The sequence below is a fragment of the Genypterus blacodes genome, unplaced genomic scaffold (assembly GCF_046128005.1).
Source record: "Genypterus blacodes isolate CSIRO-AG114 ecotype Tasmania unplaced genomic scaffold, CSIRO-AGI_Gbla_v1 ptg000067l_1, whole genome shotgun sequence".
Taxonomy (NCBI): domain Eukaryota; kingdom Metazoa; phylum Chordata; class Actinopteri; order Ophidiiformes; family Ophidiidae; genus Genypterus; species Genypterus blacodes.
This window is the reverse complement of record NW_027466879.1, coordinates 8,489,083-8,509,280: the sequence shown is the minus strand read 5'-3', so window position 1 is coordinate 8,509,280 and position 20,198 is coordinate 8,489,083. Positions and strand designations below refer to the sequence as shown.

At 40.8% G+C, this 20,198-nt stretch overlaps 1 protein-coding gene across 13 annotated transcripts in view; it reads left to right on the top strand.

Annotated features, from left to right (window-relative positions):
• Positions 1 to 137: 137 nt before the first annotated feature.
• Positions 138 to 20,198, top strand: part of madd (MAP-kinase activating death domain) — a 37,048-nt gene continuing 16,987 nt past the window's right edge. For 4 of the 13 annotated variants that reach the window (XM_076155806.1, XM_076155799.1, XM_076155797.1 and 1 more), the window contains exons 1-17: positions 138 to 449; positions 5,543 to 5,765; positions 6,577 to 7,218; positions 8,846 to 9,149; positions 10,090 to 10,221; positions 10,416 to 10,529; positions 10,731 to 10,811; positions 12,944 to 13,000; positions 13,798 to 13,970; positions 14,061 to 14,296; positions 14,438 to 14,594; positions 14,719 to 14,822; positions 15,381 to 15,577; positions 15,687 to 15,940; positions 16,652 to 16,791; positions 16,958 to 17,059; positions 17,465 to 17,482. In XM_076155806.1, the coding sequence (XP_076011921.1) occupies positions 5,707 to 5,765; positions 6,577 to 7,218; positions 8,846 to 9,149; positions 10,090 to 10,221; positions 10,416 to 10,529; positions 10,731 to 10,811; positions 12,944 to 13,000; positions 13,798 to 13,970; positions 14,061 to 14,296; positions 14,438 to 14,594; positions 14,719 to 14,822; positions 15,381 to 15,577; positions 15,687 to 15,940; positions 16,652 to 16,791; positions 16,958 to 17,059; positions 17,465 to 17,482 (2,770 nt within the window). In that variant the 5' untranslated portion in view covers positions 138 to 449; positions 5,543 to 5,706. The remainder of the gene's footprint in view (positions 450 to 5,542; positions 5,766 to 6,576; positions 7,219 to 8,845; positions 9,150 to 10,089; positions 10,222 to 10,415; positions 10,530 to 10,730; positions 10,812 to 12,943; positions 13,001 to 13,797; positions 13,971 to 14,060; positions 14,297 to 14,437; positions 14,595 to 14,718; positions 14,823 to 15,380; positions 15,578 to 15,686; positions 15,941 to 16,651; positions 16,792 to 16,957; positions 17,060 to 17,464; positions 17,483 to 20,198) is intronic. The other 9 variants (XM_076155810.1, XM_076155808.1, XM_076155804.1 and 6 more) reach the window with 6 other exon arrangements.

Here is a 20,198-nt window from a genome sequence, read left to right as displayed (position 1 = left end):
ATCAAATATAATATAGTGGCATACGGTCATTTGGTATTTTATAGAGGGTGAAACGCCACACCACCACATACATCCTACAGGAGCGAATTGTTCGTGTGTACTGGTTATGGCTTAGCTCGGCTTTCAGTATGCGGAACTCCCGCAGACTGATGAGGAGGATGTTGTGAAGGCAGGTTGAACTGACCGAGCCGCCGTTCAAACCAGCAGAGGCGGGCACGAATCTGCATCTGTCATCGCTGCGAACGACCCAGGTGGAAAGCTTCTCTTCCCAGCTGCCGTGTACGCTAGATCTTTCCAACGATAACGCGTAATGTGAGACCAGAGCTCGTTTTCCGACACACACGGCCACCTCTCTCTGCTAGTGACCGAGCAACACGCTCTCTGCCCAGGCCGTCACGAGCAGCTGGCTTCGCAGCAAACGTTTGCGGCTAACCGGCTAATGTGAGCAGGTAAGGATATTTTTAACTGACACTGGCATTATTAAACAAATTCACTTTCATTGCGGCGGGAGCAAGCTTGAATGCGTTTCCCGGTGCCGCCCAAAAGTGTTGCGTTTTAGGCGTTTAATATTAGGCAAATTGGTTAAACTACTGCTAGCTTGTAGCTAGCTAATTTGCTAATCCATCCCAGTGACGTAGGAAAGGCGAAGCTAGCAGAGAGGATGCAGTTTTGGGGTGAACGTGTAGGACGAGCCTCGGCCTGGCAGGTTAGAAATAAAAACAAAACTGGTAACACCACAATGCTGAATTAATGGCCAATACTAACAGACTGAAAGCTACGCTACTGGCTGTCACATTTGCTGTAATGTAACAGAGATATTGTCCCAATTTCAGTGTTTTATGTGTCGTATTCGCCATTATTCGCCATTATTATCTTGACTGATCGTGGAATGTCGTTCTCGTTATTCGCATTGGGTTATTACATCTATAATCCCTGTAATTACTTTTGAATTTAAATGCTTCCTAGACCGTTTCCCCATTGAAACAGTGTGTCATTGAAACCTCACCACACCTAGAGCTTGTCCATCAGGCTTCTAGAATCGCAATTTAATCTTTGTCCTCTAAAGTGACAGACTGCTAAATCGATTTGTTTTGGCTCCGAGTTTGATATCAAAACGTTTTCTGCGTTTGTCGTTGTGAAACATAAAATGGTTGACTGATCATTTCTGATGTCACTATTTATGTTATTTAGTTTTAGCATTTTGTAACAACATGCTTCTAACAATGCTTGAGGTATTTATCCCACGTTCATAGGTTGTTTCTTGGCTGTACATTAATCCCCCACACTCATAATCTGACCCCCCACACACACTCATAATCTGACCCCCCACACACACTCATCATCTGAGCCCACACAGGTTTGCTTCTTTTTTGTGTTTGGCAAGAGGTGAACGTTGTAAGGTTACAAATCAAGTGAGTAGGGTGGGTATCGACTGTTTTAAAGCCATAATTATAAATTTCACCTAGTATGCGCAGTGCGTAATTGCTGTGCTTAATTAGTGTATATGCTGAAGGATGAGTTGGCCCATCTCCTACATCTCAGACACTGTACTGTTTTAATTTGTAATCACTTGCAGTTCTACAAGGCCAAGGAATTACATTACTTCCCCAAAAATGCACCCCTTGCTTGTTATATATTAAGCTTAAAGAACTTCTCAATCAACTCTTGTGTGAGCTAACTCTACAATGTGCACAATGTGGAAAACAGATAGATGGACACCTAGACAGCTAGATAGATAGATAGAGGAAATTGTTTTGTCGTAGCAGCATTACAGGTAACAGTAACACAGTAGTAAATAAAACACAGTCGTAAGTAAACGTGCAAAAGATTCAGATGCGGATTCCTCATGTAAAGGTTATTAAAGGGCAGAAAGAGGATTATTATAAATAATAATTCAATGATAAGACCCTTTGCACATGCCCCCTTTGTATTTATTTATATTGTACATCTTAAAATCTGGTTAAATAATATGAAAACACTTGGATCATGTGAGTTTAACATACCGCTGACGATGTAGACTGTGTTGATGGATGAAGACGAGATAAGATGAATAGATAAAAGCTCCTGAGGGGAAACTTCTTACGCATATGAAAGCTACACCATAAAAGTTCAAAGAACAGCGATGACGACTACATAAAACAACAACAACACATGACAAAACATGATGTCATCCAGCGTTAACCAGATTATTTCCATCTTGGAGACAGGATTGTTTGTTTGGCGTTTGAATGCACACGTGGTCAAAAGACATTTCTGTATTTAATTAAAAATGATTTGACTGAGCCTTTCAAATCATCACATTGTAAATAGATTCATAATTGATCAGTGAATTTTGGACTTATTGGGCTGAGTATGTGTCTAATTATATAACATTAATGTTCTTACCTCCCAAAAATAAGAAAGAAAAGATGAAGCTGTAGCTGCTGTGCTCATGGGAGTTTTGTCACCTAAAGGGGGATCACAGCCCAGAATACTGAGCATTGAAGCCAAAACCTGTGTGAAACATAATTCATTTACAGATTACGAAGACAAATACTTATTCAATAATGTATATACATCAAAGTAGTAGTTCATGGTTAGATCAAAACAATCATTTTGTGCCAAACTGTTTTATCGACAGGGGGACCAGTTAGCTCTCCCTTCTCTTCAGCCTGCGCCATGGAGTGCTGTAGCATCTGTTTACTGAAGAGATCGTAATCACTCTTCAGGATGTAAGTGGTTTCAGCGTTGTTTTCAGGCCTGTGTGTGAGCAGAGAACACTTCTCTAAAATTTGTTTTCTGCCTTTTACCGTCCGTTATTATGCAACCATGGCAAATCATGTGAAAATGTATAGGTTTCACTAAAGCCTTTTAGTTCACATAATCCTGTAAGGAGTAGTACAAAGGTTTTGTTGTATTTAGTATATTACACTTCACTCAGTGATATAATGTATTATGCAATATATCCAATATACAGTTGTGGTCAAAAGTTCACATCCACATGTAAAGAACATGTATGTCATGGCAGCCCATACTTCTTTGTCACAAAAAACATTGATGACGTTGAATTTATTATGGGTCTACTGAAAATGTGACAGAATCTGCTGGGTCAAAAGTATACAGTACATACAGAAATGCTAATATTTGGTTACATGTCCCATGCCCAGTTTGGTAGCCATCCACAAGCTTCTGCCAAGCTTCTGGTTGAGTCCTTGACCACTCCTCTTGCTAGAATCGGTGTAGTTTAGCTAAATCTGTCAATGTTGGAGGCCTGTAGATCATATTTATCTCCATCTCTGCTTGTATAATCGGTCAGTACCTCCTGCAGACCACTCTGACCCGATGCGTATGATATGTTAACCCACATCATTATCCTTATATTTCCTTTTGTATCCGGTTTGGTTTTGAATGTGCCACTTTTATTGAAGAGAAACAAGGTTCAATACAGAGCTCACTCATTCAAAACAAAGAGTGAAATGGCCCTTTCATCCCCATCTAAAAATAACAAAGAATCATAGGCGCTGCTGGTTCTACCTCTAGCACTGCTACATCTACATCTATCGCTCCATTAAACAGACATTTTGTGTTATCTCCAGATAACAGGATCTGGGTAATGATTCAACTTCCTGGTGGTTTTGAAAGCTAAAAAGGGGCTGGGTCTGTGTTTTCTCTGTAGGTCTAAGCTGTACTTTTGGGATATTTGTTTATGTTGTAGGGTTTATCTGCCTTCTGGAATGCATTTAGAAAAGGCGTTGCAAGTTTGAAAATCCAAATAGTTTGAAACCTTTTTTTTGTAGCATGCATTAAAAGGAATCTACGGTGTTCTCTCAGAGTAGTCTGACTTAGCTATGAATTTTAGACATTGTGGGAATTGGTATAGAAATGAGCACAATTGGATATATTTGTGTAGATGCATTTTTATCACACTTCCATGAGATAAACCCAGATAAGACTAAGATATGAGCCTTTGAGAGACAATGGGAAGTGCAGTGGGATCAGTGTTTGTCTTCAGGGCGGAACGCATCCTCATGTGATGTTCATTGTTTGGAGAGAAAAGGTTGTCCATCAATTCAGAGGTTAAGGCTCACTCATTGAACATTATGACTCTTCAGCATCAGTTGTAGAAGAGGCCGAGGTAGATAGATCTCAGATTACATTAGCCGTAACAGTTTGTGTGTCATCCAAATGCAGAGAAGCTGTTGCCTCACCTAAAATATGGGCTTGGAAGCTGCTGTCACTCTCAAATTGATTGGCCGATCAATTGATAGATTAACACTAGAAAACTAAATCAGCTATTGGTAGCTGCTAATGTTTTCTGATGCTCTTATTGGTTTGTTTACACACCATTGACTGAAAAACGTTTCAAATCGAATTTTTCAAGTTTTATTGTTTAATTGCCCTTTATTCATTGTATTCATTGACATATTCACTCAACCCCATTGGTAGTAATAGAATGGAATAAGTGTTGCATCACAGCCTGTTGCATGATACGGAATGCCCTCAGGAATGTGTGTTTTTCTGCACACACCTCTCAAGTCTTCATAGTTGAACCTGGCTTAATCCCTGTCTCCTGTTGGTTGTTGTTCATTTGACTGGCTTATACTGTCTCATGGTTTTTACAGGGGCTATGTCAGGACGCAGTGTTCCTCTGAGCTGATTAAGGCATCAGTGTTATTGGTGTGGCTTTGTTTGACTTCAGCACACGCCGCTTGGTGCACATACTTTGCATGTGTACACAAGTTGGCGTATGTTGCCAAACAAAAATTCCATCCATCTGTGTCGTGTTTGTAATCATAAACTCTTCCAGTACCGTGACTGTGTGTTTTCTGCAGCTACTAGTTGTTCGTAAGCCTGTGAGAGCCAAGCTTTGGAGAGCGCTTACGCCGTGTCCACTCACACCCAGGCCCCTAAGCTTCTTACTCTGTCAGTGAACCTCTTATTGGAAAGCCATGCACATTCGACAAACCAGCACTGAAACACTGTACTCACAGTCTGAGCCATGTAGGAGTGTGTTGTACATTTCTGTGTTTTTTAATATCCTTTTGATTTATTCTTATAGATAACTGTCATCATGTAGACAACGTTTCTACATGAGAGTTGAGGAGCTACCATGTCTTTTGTGGTCTTCCTGCTTTGTTCACTTGTCTCCCCTTTATACTGTATGATGGAGCCAATCTCACTCTAATTGGGAGTTTCTGGCATCAACTTGATCAGAATGTCTGTCAGTGCTTATATAATGGGACAAAACAAACAACACACAACTAGCTTTTAAAACAGGAGGGGGGTGTAATCTTCAGCACTGTCATACCTTTGTAGAGATGTCCATCATTGTCATATTTTTTCACATTTTAACACAAAAAAGCAAACGCACAAAAAATATGAAAACAGCTCTTGAAATGCGGAGAGCATGAAAAATATATGTCTAACAATCGGGGTTAAACTGAGTCTGTACATGTAAAAATATGCAAACATGTACAGTAGCTTATCTGGAACTGAAAAAGACAAACGTATAAACAAAAGTACAGACTTTGAGACCTTTTTTTTATGTGTTTCTTTGTTACAGGTGGGACTCGAGCAGTGTGTCTTTTTAGATCCATCACAATGATGATCGAAGAGCTGCGTTCTACCCACACCTGAACTTTCCCAGTTGTGATGGAAAACTACGACTGACTCAAGAGGAAACCTATATTCTAGATGTCGTGACACAAAAGAAGTGGCCAGTCCAAGATGGAGAAAAAGAAACCATGCCCTCGCCTTCTGGACTATTTGGTGGTGGTCGGAGCAAGGTAAGAACTTCACACATTATTAGTTGAAATAACCAGGCAAGATGATACGCGTTTAGCAGTAGACCATAAGAGAACACACATCACATTTCATTGAATGTACAATACTAAACCGTAACATTTGAAGTGGGTGTTCGTTGGGCCTGCAAGCACTCATTCTTCAACTTCAACAAAAAATGTCCAGTCATTAATCTCCCAAAATGTGTGTTCACTGCGTTGTGATGTAATTGCACTCATTTGCATTTCCATTTGTCTTTCAACTTGTCTTTGTCTACGATTTTTAATGTTGCATTGTTCTGTGATTCTCTGAAACACCTTCTCACGCATAGTTTCGTTTCATTTGGTCCTTAATGTGATATTCAGCTCATATGTGCAGTACATTCTTGATTTGTTCCTCATTTCCCGTGCACCCACAGTTGGTCACGGCTGACATGCAATTGTAGATTTCCTGTTAACATCACACTTAATCCATCGCGTACTTCCTCATCTGGGTGTAACTTACAACTAAGTCCAACCCGACCATAAACATATTTTTGCCATGCCAGAGACCACTGATAGAGACCACAGATTGCTTGTTTGGTGCACAACTGAGTGTGATTGTGTGTTGATTTCACGACTGGTGTGCACCAAACAAGACAGGAGGGAAAGTGCACTTAATTGTGGATGAATTTACATTTTCTTTTTTAAATTTGAAATATGCTTCCATGCAAGGGAAATGAAACTTGATAGCAAATCATTTTTGTAATTCTTTTGTATTGCAATTTTATTTAACAAATCTCATCAAAAAACAAATATTTCTCTTTTTGCCCTCTAGGCAGCCGAGTAGTGACAATGTGGCCCAAACTCCTCAGCTCCTCCGCCGCTACCCACTGGAGGATCACCATGACTTCCCACTGCCACCAGACGTGGTATTTTTCTGCCAGCCAGAGGGCTGCCTCAGTATACGCCAGCGCAGAGTTAGCCTTCGTGATGACTCCTCATTTGTTTTTACACTGACTGACAAGGACTCAGGAATCACCCGCTTCGGGATCTGTGTCAACTTCTACCGCTCTTTTCAGCGAGGGCATCACCGTACCCGCGGAGAGAAGAGTGGCCATGCAGAGACAACAGCACAGGGGACAGAGGTCGCTAGTGATGGCTCTGATGGCAGCGGAGGAGGCTTGCCCTCCTCCTTACAGCCACCTAACAATGGCACCTTGGCACCTCCACCTTCCTCTGGAGAAGAGAGTGGACCTCCAGGTGCCGAGCTAAATGCCGACAAGTCACCGCAGCACAGACGAAGTGCTGCTAAGATGGCGGCAAGGAACCGCAATAGCACATTGACGTCGCTGTGCATACTCAGCCACTACCCCTTCTTCACCACATTTAGGGAATGCCAGTACATTCTGAAGAGGCTGGTTGACTGCTGCAGTCAGAGACTAACTCAACGAGCTGGGCTCCCTCGTGCCACACAAAGGTGAGGCAGATGACTGCATACACTAGACTAGACTATTTGATTTTGATTTCATTTTGGCATTTTCGTTCCCTTAATATTTTCTGGGTGTTATTTCAGAGGATGAAACCTAAATCTTTGTATGAGCTCCTGAGGTTTACCATGGTGCCGCTGTTGACATACAGCAAGCATATTAGATCATTGCTTCCCCTGAATACTGGCTTCACGTACCGTATGACTAAAATCATATGGATTTACAAATCTTTTACACAAGTTCACAAAACTAATACATGCTTTTCAATCTTCCTCAACCAGCTTGTTTACCTTTATGTGTTTATTTGTGAAACAACAAGTATGTAACAACAACAACATCCATTTGTCAGTGGCTTCACACAGTTTTGTTGGCCATCTGTTGCCTGTGTTGAGTTCTCACAGTACCACTTCACAGTGATGATGAGGACAAAATATACATTTAATAGGGATTGTTTTGCAAGACTTGTTTTATATTAATAATTTATTTCAATTTAGATTTATGTATAGAAGTTATGTACTGACAGACAAAAATCTATGCAGATTCAGATTCCCTGTTATGCTGCGCAAAAAAAATTAAGACAACATTTGATTTCCCTTTGTGGGGGTTGTCTTGCTTGTGCCTCTCCTTTGCACCTGTTTTTACTTTCATTTGCATCACAGTTATGGGATTTGAAGGAATGTATAATGCACAATTAATCTCACACCTTCTCTTGTTTTTTTTCTGGTAACATTCAGTTTTGCAGTGCATCCACACACTGTATCTTCAGTATAGTCTTGTATGGCATCTCAGACGACCTCAAAAAGCCATCTAAACTCAAGGATGAGCCGACCTGAGAATATTTCTTTTTGACATGGTCGGTTGGTTGAAATGGTTTGTGGCCATGAGAGTGAAGAGAGCCATTACATAATGGCTGCTAGGGTTTTGTGCTATGGCGGTGCTGACAGATTGAGGTCTCTGGTTGCCTTTGGGTAGCAGCTGCACTCAGTAGGAGGGCTCTGAAGGACTAATGATTTATTTCTCTCCTTGTCACACACACCACATTTACTCTGTTGAAATGGTTTAATGGTAGCACGTGTGTGTACACAGGAAGGTTTCTCATCAATTTTTCTGCATTTGCTCAAGAGCCTCTTCTGTGTTTCCATCTCATTTGTTCCGTCTCATTTGCTCAGCATATTAGCGAAATCACTGAGTGTTTGCTCAGGCCTCATGGTTGTTTATTTGCATCGGTGAAATGAGCAGATGATTTATTTTATTCAGATTTTCAACCAAAAATGATTATTTCCTGATTTGGTAAGGAAATGTTTAGATTGTATCTGGAGATTGTCTTCATCAAATTGTCTCTGAATACATCTCAATATAATACTGCATATTTACTTACTAATCATTGATTTGTATACAATGTTTCATGATTTCCAGTACTGGTATAGCAGAGACTACCAGTACCAATTACAGGAAGTGTTTATATAATTCTTTATTTTTCTAAACATGTATAATGCACTGTTTTGTGGTGTTTTATTCTTTGGAGTGGCGTCTGACGGGATTCACCTGACTTCAGCTCAAAGAATATAAAGGAAACACTGATGTGTAATGTAAAATCTCAACATTTGTCTTTATCAGAGACACCATGTGGCGGGTGTTCACTGGGGCCCTATCAGTGGAAGAAAAGGGCAGCCAGCTACTGGCAGACTTGCGGGAGATTGAGTCATGGATCTACCGATTGCTGAGGTCACCAGTACCCTTAGCAGGTCAGAGACGTGTAGATGTGGAAGTGTTGCCCCATGAGCTCAAGCGGTCACTCACCTTTGCCCTGCCTGACAACTCCCGGTTTTCCATGGTTGATTTCCCCCTGCACCTCCCCCTGGAGCTGTTGGGTGTGGATGCCTGTCTTCAGGTTCTCAGCTGTATCCTACTAGAGCACAAGGTAAGGACAAGTACAGCGACTGTGAGTTCACGATAGTGAGTGTTTATTAAGCATCACTCCAGCCTATCTCTTTGTTTTCCTTACTGATTTGAAAGAGCAGGGACATGAGTAGTGTAGATAAGTACATGCCATCATCAAATCACCCTTTGGGGTTTGAATAAAGGTTGTGCTGGTGTTTTCAAGGAGAAGGCCCAGGCAAAGCTATTTTTAGACTATTGTGATTAGACAGTAATTTCCTCTGGAGTGCAGCTGTGTGTCTCCATCTGGGGGGGAAGGTTGTTTTCAAAGAAAACAATACAGAAATACTCTGGTCGACCTTCATCAGACATTTTCTATTAGATGTAGGCTAGCTGAAGCCATTTCAGGGAAGTATGGACAAAGCATGATGGATGAAAACAAAGCTGTGTATACTGTAGATGTATACAATAGGACACAGGTGAATGGCTTTTCTGTCTGTTCTAGCTTAAGCACTAGAATCATTTGTAGAGATGTAACTGCATCGTTGTTTATGTCCGTGCAGCTTTAGTATTGTGCTGTTCTGCTCTTTGTTTAAAGTGACGTCACATCTAACCCTAAACCTAAGTTTATATAAGATTCAAGGACCTGTGTAACGTGCGTCAACATATTACAAAACTGAACCGAGTACAACAGCAGCAGCTTTGAGTTCAGTGCAAAACTGGTATTCACCCTCCAGTCAAAGTTGGGCAAATTAATTGAACAGACAAAATGGCTGGTACTTGACTTGTTAGTACAGCAAAAGCAAGCTGGCGTCTCCCTCCAAAGCAGTAAATCTTTCCCATACCTGCTTGTGATGTGATGTCCACCAGCTGTTGTAGCTGTTTATCCTTTTATCGTGTAACTTTCTGATGATTCTTGGATGGGTTTCTTAACTTATAATACTGATGTTTTTTTGCTTGTTGTGTCTCTTTTATTTTCTCAGGTGATTCTTCAATCCAGAGATTACAATGCTTTATCTATGAGTGTCATGGCCTTTGTAGCCATGATCTACCCTCTGGAGTACATGTTCCCTGTCATCCCCTTACTACCGACGTGCATGGCCTCTGCTGAACAGGTAAAACTCCATTATTAATCTTGCAGCTCATGATTATAGATAGTAGGTTATACTATCATGATAGTAGAGAGGAATGAAACCAAGTAACTTTACAAAGAAGAAACAATGTGCATCATTTGTTGTATCACTACATAATGTAACTATCCCTGTTTTGTCAATATTAATAGTGATTTACTGGTTTCCTCTCTCCACAGCTTCTCCTAGCTCCTACTCCCTACCTTATAGGTGTACCAGCTAGCTTCTTCCTCTACAAATCTGACTTCAAAATGCCAGACGATGTGTGGCTCGTGGACCTTGACAGTAGCAAGGTCAGTATATCAGCATGGTTTGTTTTTTGCTGAATATCTTTATTGAAGAAAGTATCTGACATTACAACGAGCATCCAGTTATGGGACAGGAGGGTTTCTTAAAATATCTACATCATCACGTTAAAGTAATTTGCATTTTTATGATTTGGAAACACATTGTGTGGACCTTGATGTATTTTCTATTCTCCTTTGTCTTCTTAGGTCGTAGCACCCACCAATGCAGATATTTTGCCACCTCTTCCAGAGCCTGAAGCAGGAGAACTTAAGAAACACCTGAAGCAGGTGGGTGACTTGTCACAGCTGGATTGGCCTTATTTGGCGTTGTCATATTTCATGATTATGCTACATTATAGCTGCCCAGGCTGTGTCTAAAAGCAGTGGCACATAGCGCTACATGTGAGGCTGTGCAGAGACTTTTCTGGACACCAGGTACCGCTTAAGAAGGCCCTGTGATGTATATCCACGAGTGCTAACTGATTGCACTCCTGTGTTAATATGACACTTCTCTTCCAGCTGTATGAAGGGACTAGGCATACCTGTGCCTTCCTACCTCAGCAGATTTGTATGTATTGTAGGTGGTGTGAGTGGATTTGAACTGAGTGTTATTTGTATAGCACACTAACATAAATAAGTCTTCTTGTTTCTTTTTTCCCATTTTTTGGCATGCCATAGCTCTTGCAGGTAAAATCAGACGCTAGGATGATGCTCCCAAGCAATAGAGTACAACTGGTTTTAACTAACTTCCCCTCCTAACCTATCATAATGTCAGAATCTGGCTCTGATTCATGGAGATATCTCTTTACCTCTGCTCTCACAACGCAAACAACTCGATTAACAAGTGAATGTGTATTTATTTCATATTGAGCCTCAAAAATACCTTGACTAATGTGTAAATAATTGGAATGTCTGCTCATCCCAAAAAAAAATCTAAAGTTACAAGATTATCTCATATTACTTGGCTTGTGTTGGCCTAAAATCTGGTGGTACTTATTACTGCTAAATAAATGTTAATACAGGCTATCTACTATCTATTTCACAATTAAATAAAGGTCTCGTACAACAAAAAAAATCACTTTTAGAGTTTGGTCCAGTTGACAGTACAAATAAAGACTTGGAGATTAAAACAGAAGCATTCCATTTCATTTATCTCTACATTTTAACATTTCAAAGTCAACCCTATGCCGTTTTGCTGGTGAATGCTGCTCCATCGTCCGTCATCATTCATCCGTCATATAGGCATCTAAATTGATGGATTGAAGTTAATTTACCTATTCTACGCAACTAATGTAATGAAACCAACATTAGGACTGAGACTAATGTGTGTTAGATTGAAATCTGTGCATGCGTTTGTGCTCTAGATGGTGCCTTGAATCAGAGCCAGTTCAATAGTCGCGTGTGATTAGCAGCTCTCTCCCTCTGTGTGGATGTGTGATTGAAAGACTGGTGTGTAGGAGTGCAAAGCCTCAGTTTTGCAGTTGTAGATATGGAAACAAGCATAACATATTGATATCTGTGAATGGCAAACAAGTCACTGAAGACGGTTAACTGATTGTGAAATACAGAACATCTCAAATCTGTAATGCCAATGCACTCGATGTGAGAGTCACTGAAATACTTGCACTTAATACTGGATAATTACAAAAATTCAATTGATCCCAGCTAACAACTAATTTATTATCTGTTCCAAAAGCAATAGTGGTATTCATTCAGTCACATACCACATCATATATTTTGTACAATTAAGATTTAAAATTTAGAAGGTTTAGATGTAGGTGCTGTAGATGTGCAAGTATTTCATTTTTTCTATCTTTTTCTCAAAAGATCTGCTGTTTTGTATGTCATTCCATTGTAACCACTGGTGTGTCCCGGTTTAGTCACAATGGAAGGCCTTCAGTGTGTTTAGTGGCTGAATTGTGCAGAGGAAATCTGCTTTGTCTCTGTTCTCACTGTCTTCCATGTCGAACATAGAACATCACTTTTTCTCTCTCTTTCTTGCTCGTACTTTCTCCACATTTGATTCTTGCAAACTTTTGCTCTGTTCACCATCCATCACCTTCAAAACAAACAACAGAAAATGTTCCTTTCTCATCTCCTCTCTTCAGTTGATTGTTTGGAAAAAATGCAAATGATGAGATAACCTTCTTTCATTGCACAAATCAAATCAAAACTTTGTCACATGAAGTAGTCTATTTATCTGACATTTAGAATAGATCCAAACTATCCTCTTTTTCCTTTTTTTATCAGTGCAAAACACATAAACAATGAGGTACTGTTGAAAGGAGAAAATGAAAAGGAAGGGGAAAGGGCCATGGTTTTGACCCTTTCATCATGTGTTGTTCCAGCCTCGGTCATGAAGTGATCATCCCAGGCTTTCATGTGATTTCTCCTCGCATTTCTCTTATTCCCCCTCCTAGTGTCTGGTCAGATTGACCGTGATCACCCAAAAGCAGATCTTCTCCTCTGAGAATAAGGTTACTCATTTCTCGTCCTGTGGAATGTGTAATGCCCCTGCACGAATATAATCTCTCTCACATTATTTTGCTTGTCACTACTATGTTACAACCCTGTTCTCAGGACTTGCATAAAATGCATAACGGAGGCAAAGAATATAGCAGCCAAGTTTTATATACACTGCTTAGCTCTGGCTTGAGCATGACTGAATGTGCGTGCATCTATCCTGGCATCAGTGAGTGTTCTTGTAACCCAAGATGATATGAAATGCTTATCGCTCAAACAACGTTAATATTCATCCTGACCAAGCAACTAAATGTTCCATTATGCTAAGCTAAACATTGACATTTAAGTCTGCAGCAGTTCCTTTATTAAAGCAAACCATGCAAGCAACTTTCCCTTTTGTGCCCCTCCAAAATGACACACTTACCACAGGCATCAACATGGACAGAACCGATGAAAGTTATGCTAAATTTCAATACCCAAAAACTTGGCATAGAACAAGATCAAAATTGAGCACTTATTAATCATCTCTAAACTCACAGTAGATGCCACTCTTTGCAGTGAAGCAGTGGAATGCCTTAGTACTTCAAATAATTCATCTCAACAAGTGAAAGTCCCCGTTCTGGCAGCCGTCTTCTGGCAGTGAAGCTGTAGTTGTCACTGCACCCTGATGTCTCTTTAGAGAGGGCTTGTTGCAGTGGCATTGTTAACCAAATGTTGATGCCAATCGTGGGAGTGTTCCGTCATGGTGCTGAATCTTCTCTGCAGAACCAATACAATGTTATTGATTTGTGTCTCTGCCACCTGTTTTTAGGCATTGGCCAGTATGAGTTTGAACACTCAACCCATTCTCAACTTGGAGAAGTTCCAGGAGGGTCAGGAGTTGCCCCTGCTTCCCCCCGGGCGAGATAAAGCTTCCCCATCCTCCACAGAGTTCAACCCCCTCATTTATGGCAATGATGTAGATTCTGTGGATGTGGCCACCAGGCAAGTCTTTCATGTTTGCTACATAATGTGCTACAATGTTCAAATGTTTTCAGATGGACTAAATATTAACATGAAATATTTTCCTCACAGGGTTGCCATGGTTAGATTCTTCAACTCCCCAAATGTTCTCCAGGGGTTCCAGATGCACACTCGCACTTTGCGCCTCTTCCCCCGACCAGTAGTGGCTTTTCAGTCAACGTCATTCCTTGCATCTCGACCCCGCCGCTCTGGCTTTGCAGATAAACTCTCCCACACCCAAGCAGTGGAGTTTTATGGAGAGTGGGCTATCAATCCCTCCAACCTTGCCTTTCAGAGGATACATAACAGTAAGAGTCCATACTAGAAGCGTAGCAGTTTATATCTGGTCTGAATTTGTTTACACAAAGTTTGTTAGTAAGTCGACAGTATAATCTGTGATTTTTTTTTAGTTTGTCAGCCAGAACAATATCTACATATGTCTGTTTCAGATGTGTTTGATCCTTCCTTAATTGGAGACAAACCCAAGTGGTATGCCCACCAGCTACAACCAGTGGTCTACCGAGTGTATGATGGAAGCTCCCAGCTGGTTGAAGCTATGGCTGGTCCTTTGGAGGATGAGGGCAATGAGTCTGACCAAACCGACAGGTAAGATCTCTTACTCTGAAATCAGAGAACAGCCCAGTTTGGTTTGCTGATTTGTACAACTTTTCGTTTTATCCTACCAGTTATTTGCTGTTGGTTGCTTCAATTTGGTTGCATTTTATTGCAGTGGTAGTGACAGTGAGGCATACGATGACTCCAGCTCTTCTTATTCCTCACTTGGAGACCTTGTGAGTGAGATGATCCAAGGAGACATCCAGGGAGATACGCCGAGTAAGTTTGTTTTTGAATACGGTGCAGTAAAATTCTGATGAATGATTTAAGTATGTAGCTTGAGTTGTTTTGTCACTGTTGTCTTAGGCTGTATTCAGACCTGTGGTTCGTTTGCTTTGTTCAGATTCAGGGAATAATGTTTACAAACAATCCCTGTTGGATTTGTGTTCACTCAGTAACATTTACATGCCCCCCGAGACTTGTAGACAAACGCCACAGGCTTGCAAACTGTTGATTGGCCAGAAGTGCCCGGGAAGTTGAACCGGAAAAAGTTTCCTTCTTCAAAGTAAAACAAAATTGAAAATGGAGTATCAGCAGCATCAGTTTGTGCCTAATTGCTTTACTTGCTATCGTGTCATTAATTTATGAATGTAATGTATATTAATAATACTGACATTTTGAGCGCATCAAGGCTACTATTGGAATAGTGGTATATAATAATGGTATGTAGTATGCATTGTGATGATACATGAAAATATTGTTGCTTATTGCATATACATATACTGTATTTCTCTATCCCCATTCCTTTCCCTGTCATATTTTACATTGATGCCTCAGGCTTGGACCCACCTACCCATGCTGCGCTGGGAGATGCAAGTGAGGTTGAGTTCCAAGACATTCAGGAAGGCCATGGTTCAGATGGTCCAGTGATTGGTGATGGACCCTCTGAACCGTCTGACGGTCAGCCTCTCCGCTCAAGCTCCAGCACAACAGCAAGCTCAAGCCCCAGCACAATCATCCAGGGAGCCAACCACGTGTGCGGTCATTCTAATTACTGGAATGCTTTAACGACTTTATAGAGTTCATTAGTTCTGTCACATTTGCGTTCCCCGTGAAAATTGGAAATTAATCTACTTTTTCCAGGAACAGGGAGAAGCATCTGAAATGGAGGCATCAGCAGGTGCAGCCATACAGATCCCTGTCCCAGTACTGGGCAACCAACAGTTCCTCAGACCTACAGCTGACTCCGGCCTGGTGGACCCAACCAACAAAAAGCAAGAGTATGACAACCCATACTTTGAGCCTCAGTATGGTTTCCCCTCAGAGGATGACCCTGATGCAGAAGAGCAAGTGGAGTCATACACCCCTCGATTCAACCAGAACCTCAATGGAAACAAGTGTGTTAAACTTGTTCATTACTTGAATGAATGCATTATCATCATTCAAATGGGCTTCTGACCCACCATGCAATGTTGTTTATAAAGAAACCCCAAACCAGTATGCTGAATCACTCTGCCCATTCCATGGTGGTCTTGAATCTTTGGTCGTATGTGGCATGATTGCTTGATAGTTTATCATATTGTATGATGTGCATTCTAAGCTACATCCACACTTGTCCAGATACTTTTCAAAACTCTGTTTGGGTGAAGGCATAATTTCCTCACTGATGGCAGGTGACATTCGGTTGTCTCTCTGGACAGACCAGACGCTGGTGTGATTTTAAAGCATTTAGTTTTTTTTGAAGAATTAAAAAAATATTTTGAATATCTTGATTGTTCCCTTAAGCAAACCAGAAATCCAAATGGAGAATAAAGAGAACAACAGCCCAGCATGCCCATCCACCAGACAGCCAGAGCATGATTTAGAATGCTGTGTGAAATCAGTTCTTTGAAAAGTTTCGGTTTCCCCTGTTCAAACTGAACTGATGAGCTTGTGTCTTCACTTCTATCCACTCTGGAGAACTTTTATGACAAGCTCAGGGTTTGGGTGTTGAAATTGCATGTTGAGTACGGACAGAAAGCCTAAATGGAATATAAGATGCCTTTTCAAATGTGTCTGTGTGTGGCTTGGGCCTTAGACACTACTCATCCTTTACGGTCATCTCTCAGGGCACCACGTCTTTTACGTCCTAGCAGCCTGAGGCTCCCTGGGGAGTCTGACGGAGAGGGTGACTCACGCAACAGCTCCCCCAACTCCACCATTTCCAACAGCAGCAATGATGGCTTTGGTGGGCTAATGTCCTTTGCAAGTAAGAATGTTTGCTTAATCAATTACAAATCACTTGTCAGACTGTTGAAATAAGAAAAAGGTTTGTTTTTTCAATTGTCTTCCAATTTAATTTGTTGTAAGTATTTTAAATGAATTGTCTTCTTCCAACACTACTTTTACTGACCATATGATCACTGTAACTGCAGGCAATCTTTACAAGAATCACGGGACCAGCTTCAGTCTGTCCAATCTGGCTCTTCCCAACAAGGCAGCGAGGGAGAAAGCAACACCTTTCCCCAGCCTAAAAGGTACATTAACACCGCTAATCTCAACACTTTAATATCTGCTCATGTTCATACCTCAAGACAGTGAACCTGGTGGTCCTGTCATTTCATTGTGTGTTCTAAGTATATTGAGTAAGCGATTAAAGGAAACACATTTAGAAAATTGAAAACTTGAAAGGTTAAACGTCTCCAAAAATAAAATGTCATTGCCTGACCCACCATCGCATTATGATTTTGCTTTCCTGGCGGTTTCCTGGCAAAATATTTATGAAACCGCATTTTCTAAACTACAGTGCTAAGAGGAAGTCTGCATCAGATGAATGAAGCATTGTGTTTTTATCTCAGAAGCTCCACTCCATAAAATAATATAGTAGTTGCCATACGAAATCTTCTGTTCCTTTGATGATAATGTGTTTTGTCTCTGTCCAGATGCCCCTGACAGCCCGGGTATGTTATGTCTGGTGTGAGTTTGTTTTAACCCCTTCACTAAGAACTTAGTTATCCTTGAGGTGACCTACTCTTATCCTACACCCTTTTCTAGGCTAATGACTTAGATAGAGTATACACCTTAAGTGCCATTGCTTTCCCCTCTGCTCGTGTACCCCTCCTCTTTGTGCGACTGGTGGGAGTCATTTTGATGCACTATAATGCTCATGATTGCAGTGAAAAGATATTTTTCTGTCATTGGTGTGGCATCAGCACGGAATGGAGTGAAAGAAGGGCGCTCAGTCCCTTTTAACTTTCAATTTTGAGAGTCAATCTTTTACTGTGAGGGACATTCATTTCTTCGAATGACGTTCACAAAGGGATTTCCCTTCAGTGAACGGAAATTATCACTGTATTCTAATGTGTGTTTTACTTTTCTTGCTTATTTGGTGGTTCCCCATTGTTGAGTGTCTCCTTCCCTATTATTACCTAATAGCTGCTGATCACAGGTTTTCTGATGCTGTCATGATGATTGTGTGTCATTGTTCCCTTTTTGCTATCAAATTAACTCATGGACAAAACAACTCCTACCATAGTAGAGCTGTATGTAGATTGTCAGTGTTGAGCTGAACTTACAGTATATTAAGTTATACACATGACCAGATATTAAACGCAGCATGTATACATTGCAGTGTGGTCCAGTATATATTTCAGCGCTCTTACAGACTTGAGTTTGTTTTTTGAGCAAGCTAATATGACTGGCGTTTGGCATTAGGTTCAACCCTTGCAGGGTGATACCATCATCAGTACATATTGTCTTCTGTCTGCTCTTTTCTCCTTCATTCTTTATTTCCTGCTTTATTTTCTTATTTTTTTGGCGCCATGTTGAGTGTGCATGTCTGTTGTGTTATGGGTTGATGTTCAGACTGGTAGTGTCTGGGCCGGTGTCCCTCTGTCTGTCCACCTTTTAGCGGCACTAATTCTGGGTTTTGTGTGCAGTATTTGGCCTAAATTCTCTAATGGAGATAATTACAGAGGCCGGCCCGGGGAGAGGAGAAGGTGGGTTCTGCCCTTTAGTGCGAGAGCTGCATGTTCTCCAAGCCAGTCAACCACATCTCCCAACATCCTTTATCTATTCTCATTTCAGTCAGCCTATATGTCATTGTCTTACCTCACCACCATTCACAGTGACTGTTGCCCCTCTAACATTTATTTCACTTCACTCCTTAATAATCCTTCATCAGTGCATATTATGCAAAAAGCCAAATATTCAACAGTAAAACTTGGATGCAAATGCATGACACAGAAGAAGCATATTGAAGAGATTTAGAGAGAGAACTAGAGACTAAGATGGGTCTACCAGAATCTATCAGAATTCCCCCTTTGTTTCACTCAAACCTTCCACAATGTACAATTGGGGTTGGTCCCAATCATTTAGTAACTGCATATTGTTAACTTCTCATTCTGCGCAAAGTTTTAATCCTCACAGCTTGGGTCCGGATTGCAGATGTAGTTTTGAATAATAAAACCATATAGCTGTGATTGAAATACAATACAGTATAATATACTTATTTATTCAGTAAGTAAGTATAATACTGAACTATATTATGTATACTATATAAATATATTATGCAAGAATTATCAACAAATATACAATTAAACAATTAGAATAAAATAGATTCTGGGAGTGGGAATAGACAGCCCATTCATTTGCCTGATAGGCTTAGAAAGTGCACCACTCATACAAAGTATAAATAAGTGGATGGAAGTGGATGTCCCTTATTTCCTTTCTGTCCTATTGTCATGCCAGCAATACTGATAAGCAATGTGTCCCTTAGGCCACATAAATCTGACTATAACTGTGCATGGAATGACAGATGAGAGGAACTTTCTCTTCTGACCCTGTGGGAGGGCACTCCGCCCCCCCACCGCTACTGTGCCTTTGAAATGAAATCAGGCTGGAACAAAATGGAGTACTTGAGAGTTCATCCTGTAGATATGTGATCAGGGGACATGCATATCTCAGTCATCTAATTGCGTAGAGGCCACTCCAGCACCCACACACACATGTATGATACTATGTACCGGTACTGTTAGCCACAGGACAAACATGGATAACATTATTATATAACATTATTTACTCAGGTCTTCGTATTTATTTAGTATTTATTTTTATTAAAGAAAGCATTTGACATGACATTGAGTTTACATTTATGGGACATTTTGGAGATTGTTTTTCTATACAGAAAGAGGGGAAAAAGAGAGAGAGGGAGAGAAAGGAAAGAAATGTTGACAGGGACCCGTGGAAACTCAGGTCTGTGAAATCTGATGACAAGCACCAGTGGTCTAGAACTGACGATATCTCAAAGTGATATCCTGATAATAGAGTTACTCTGGACCTTGCAGGACGTGCTACATGCTCATACAGCTCCTTGGAAAGAAACTAGGACTTGTGACGCACACTTTCTATTCCTATTGTTTGTTCTCTAGAGCTTAGAATGACAGGGCCAGGCTCCAAATGTCTGTCTGGGCTTGATGGGGTTGGATTTAGATTTGTTATTTCAATTTTGTTCGTTTCCCAAGTCAACTTGTCAACCCATACATTGAGTTGACAAGTTCACACCTGCTGTGAGAGGAGCATTACGTTTTTGTTTGCTAACTTGGTTTTACAAAGAAAAAAAAAACTTTGAAATAGTGAGAAATCTGCTAAGATGGAGCGCTCACCTGTACCAACACA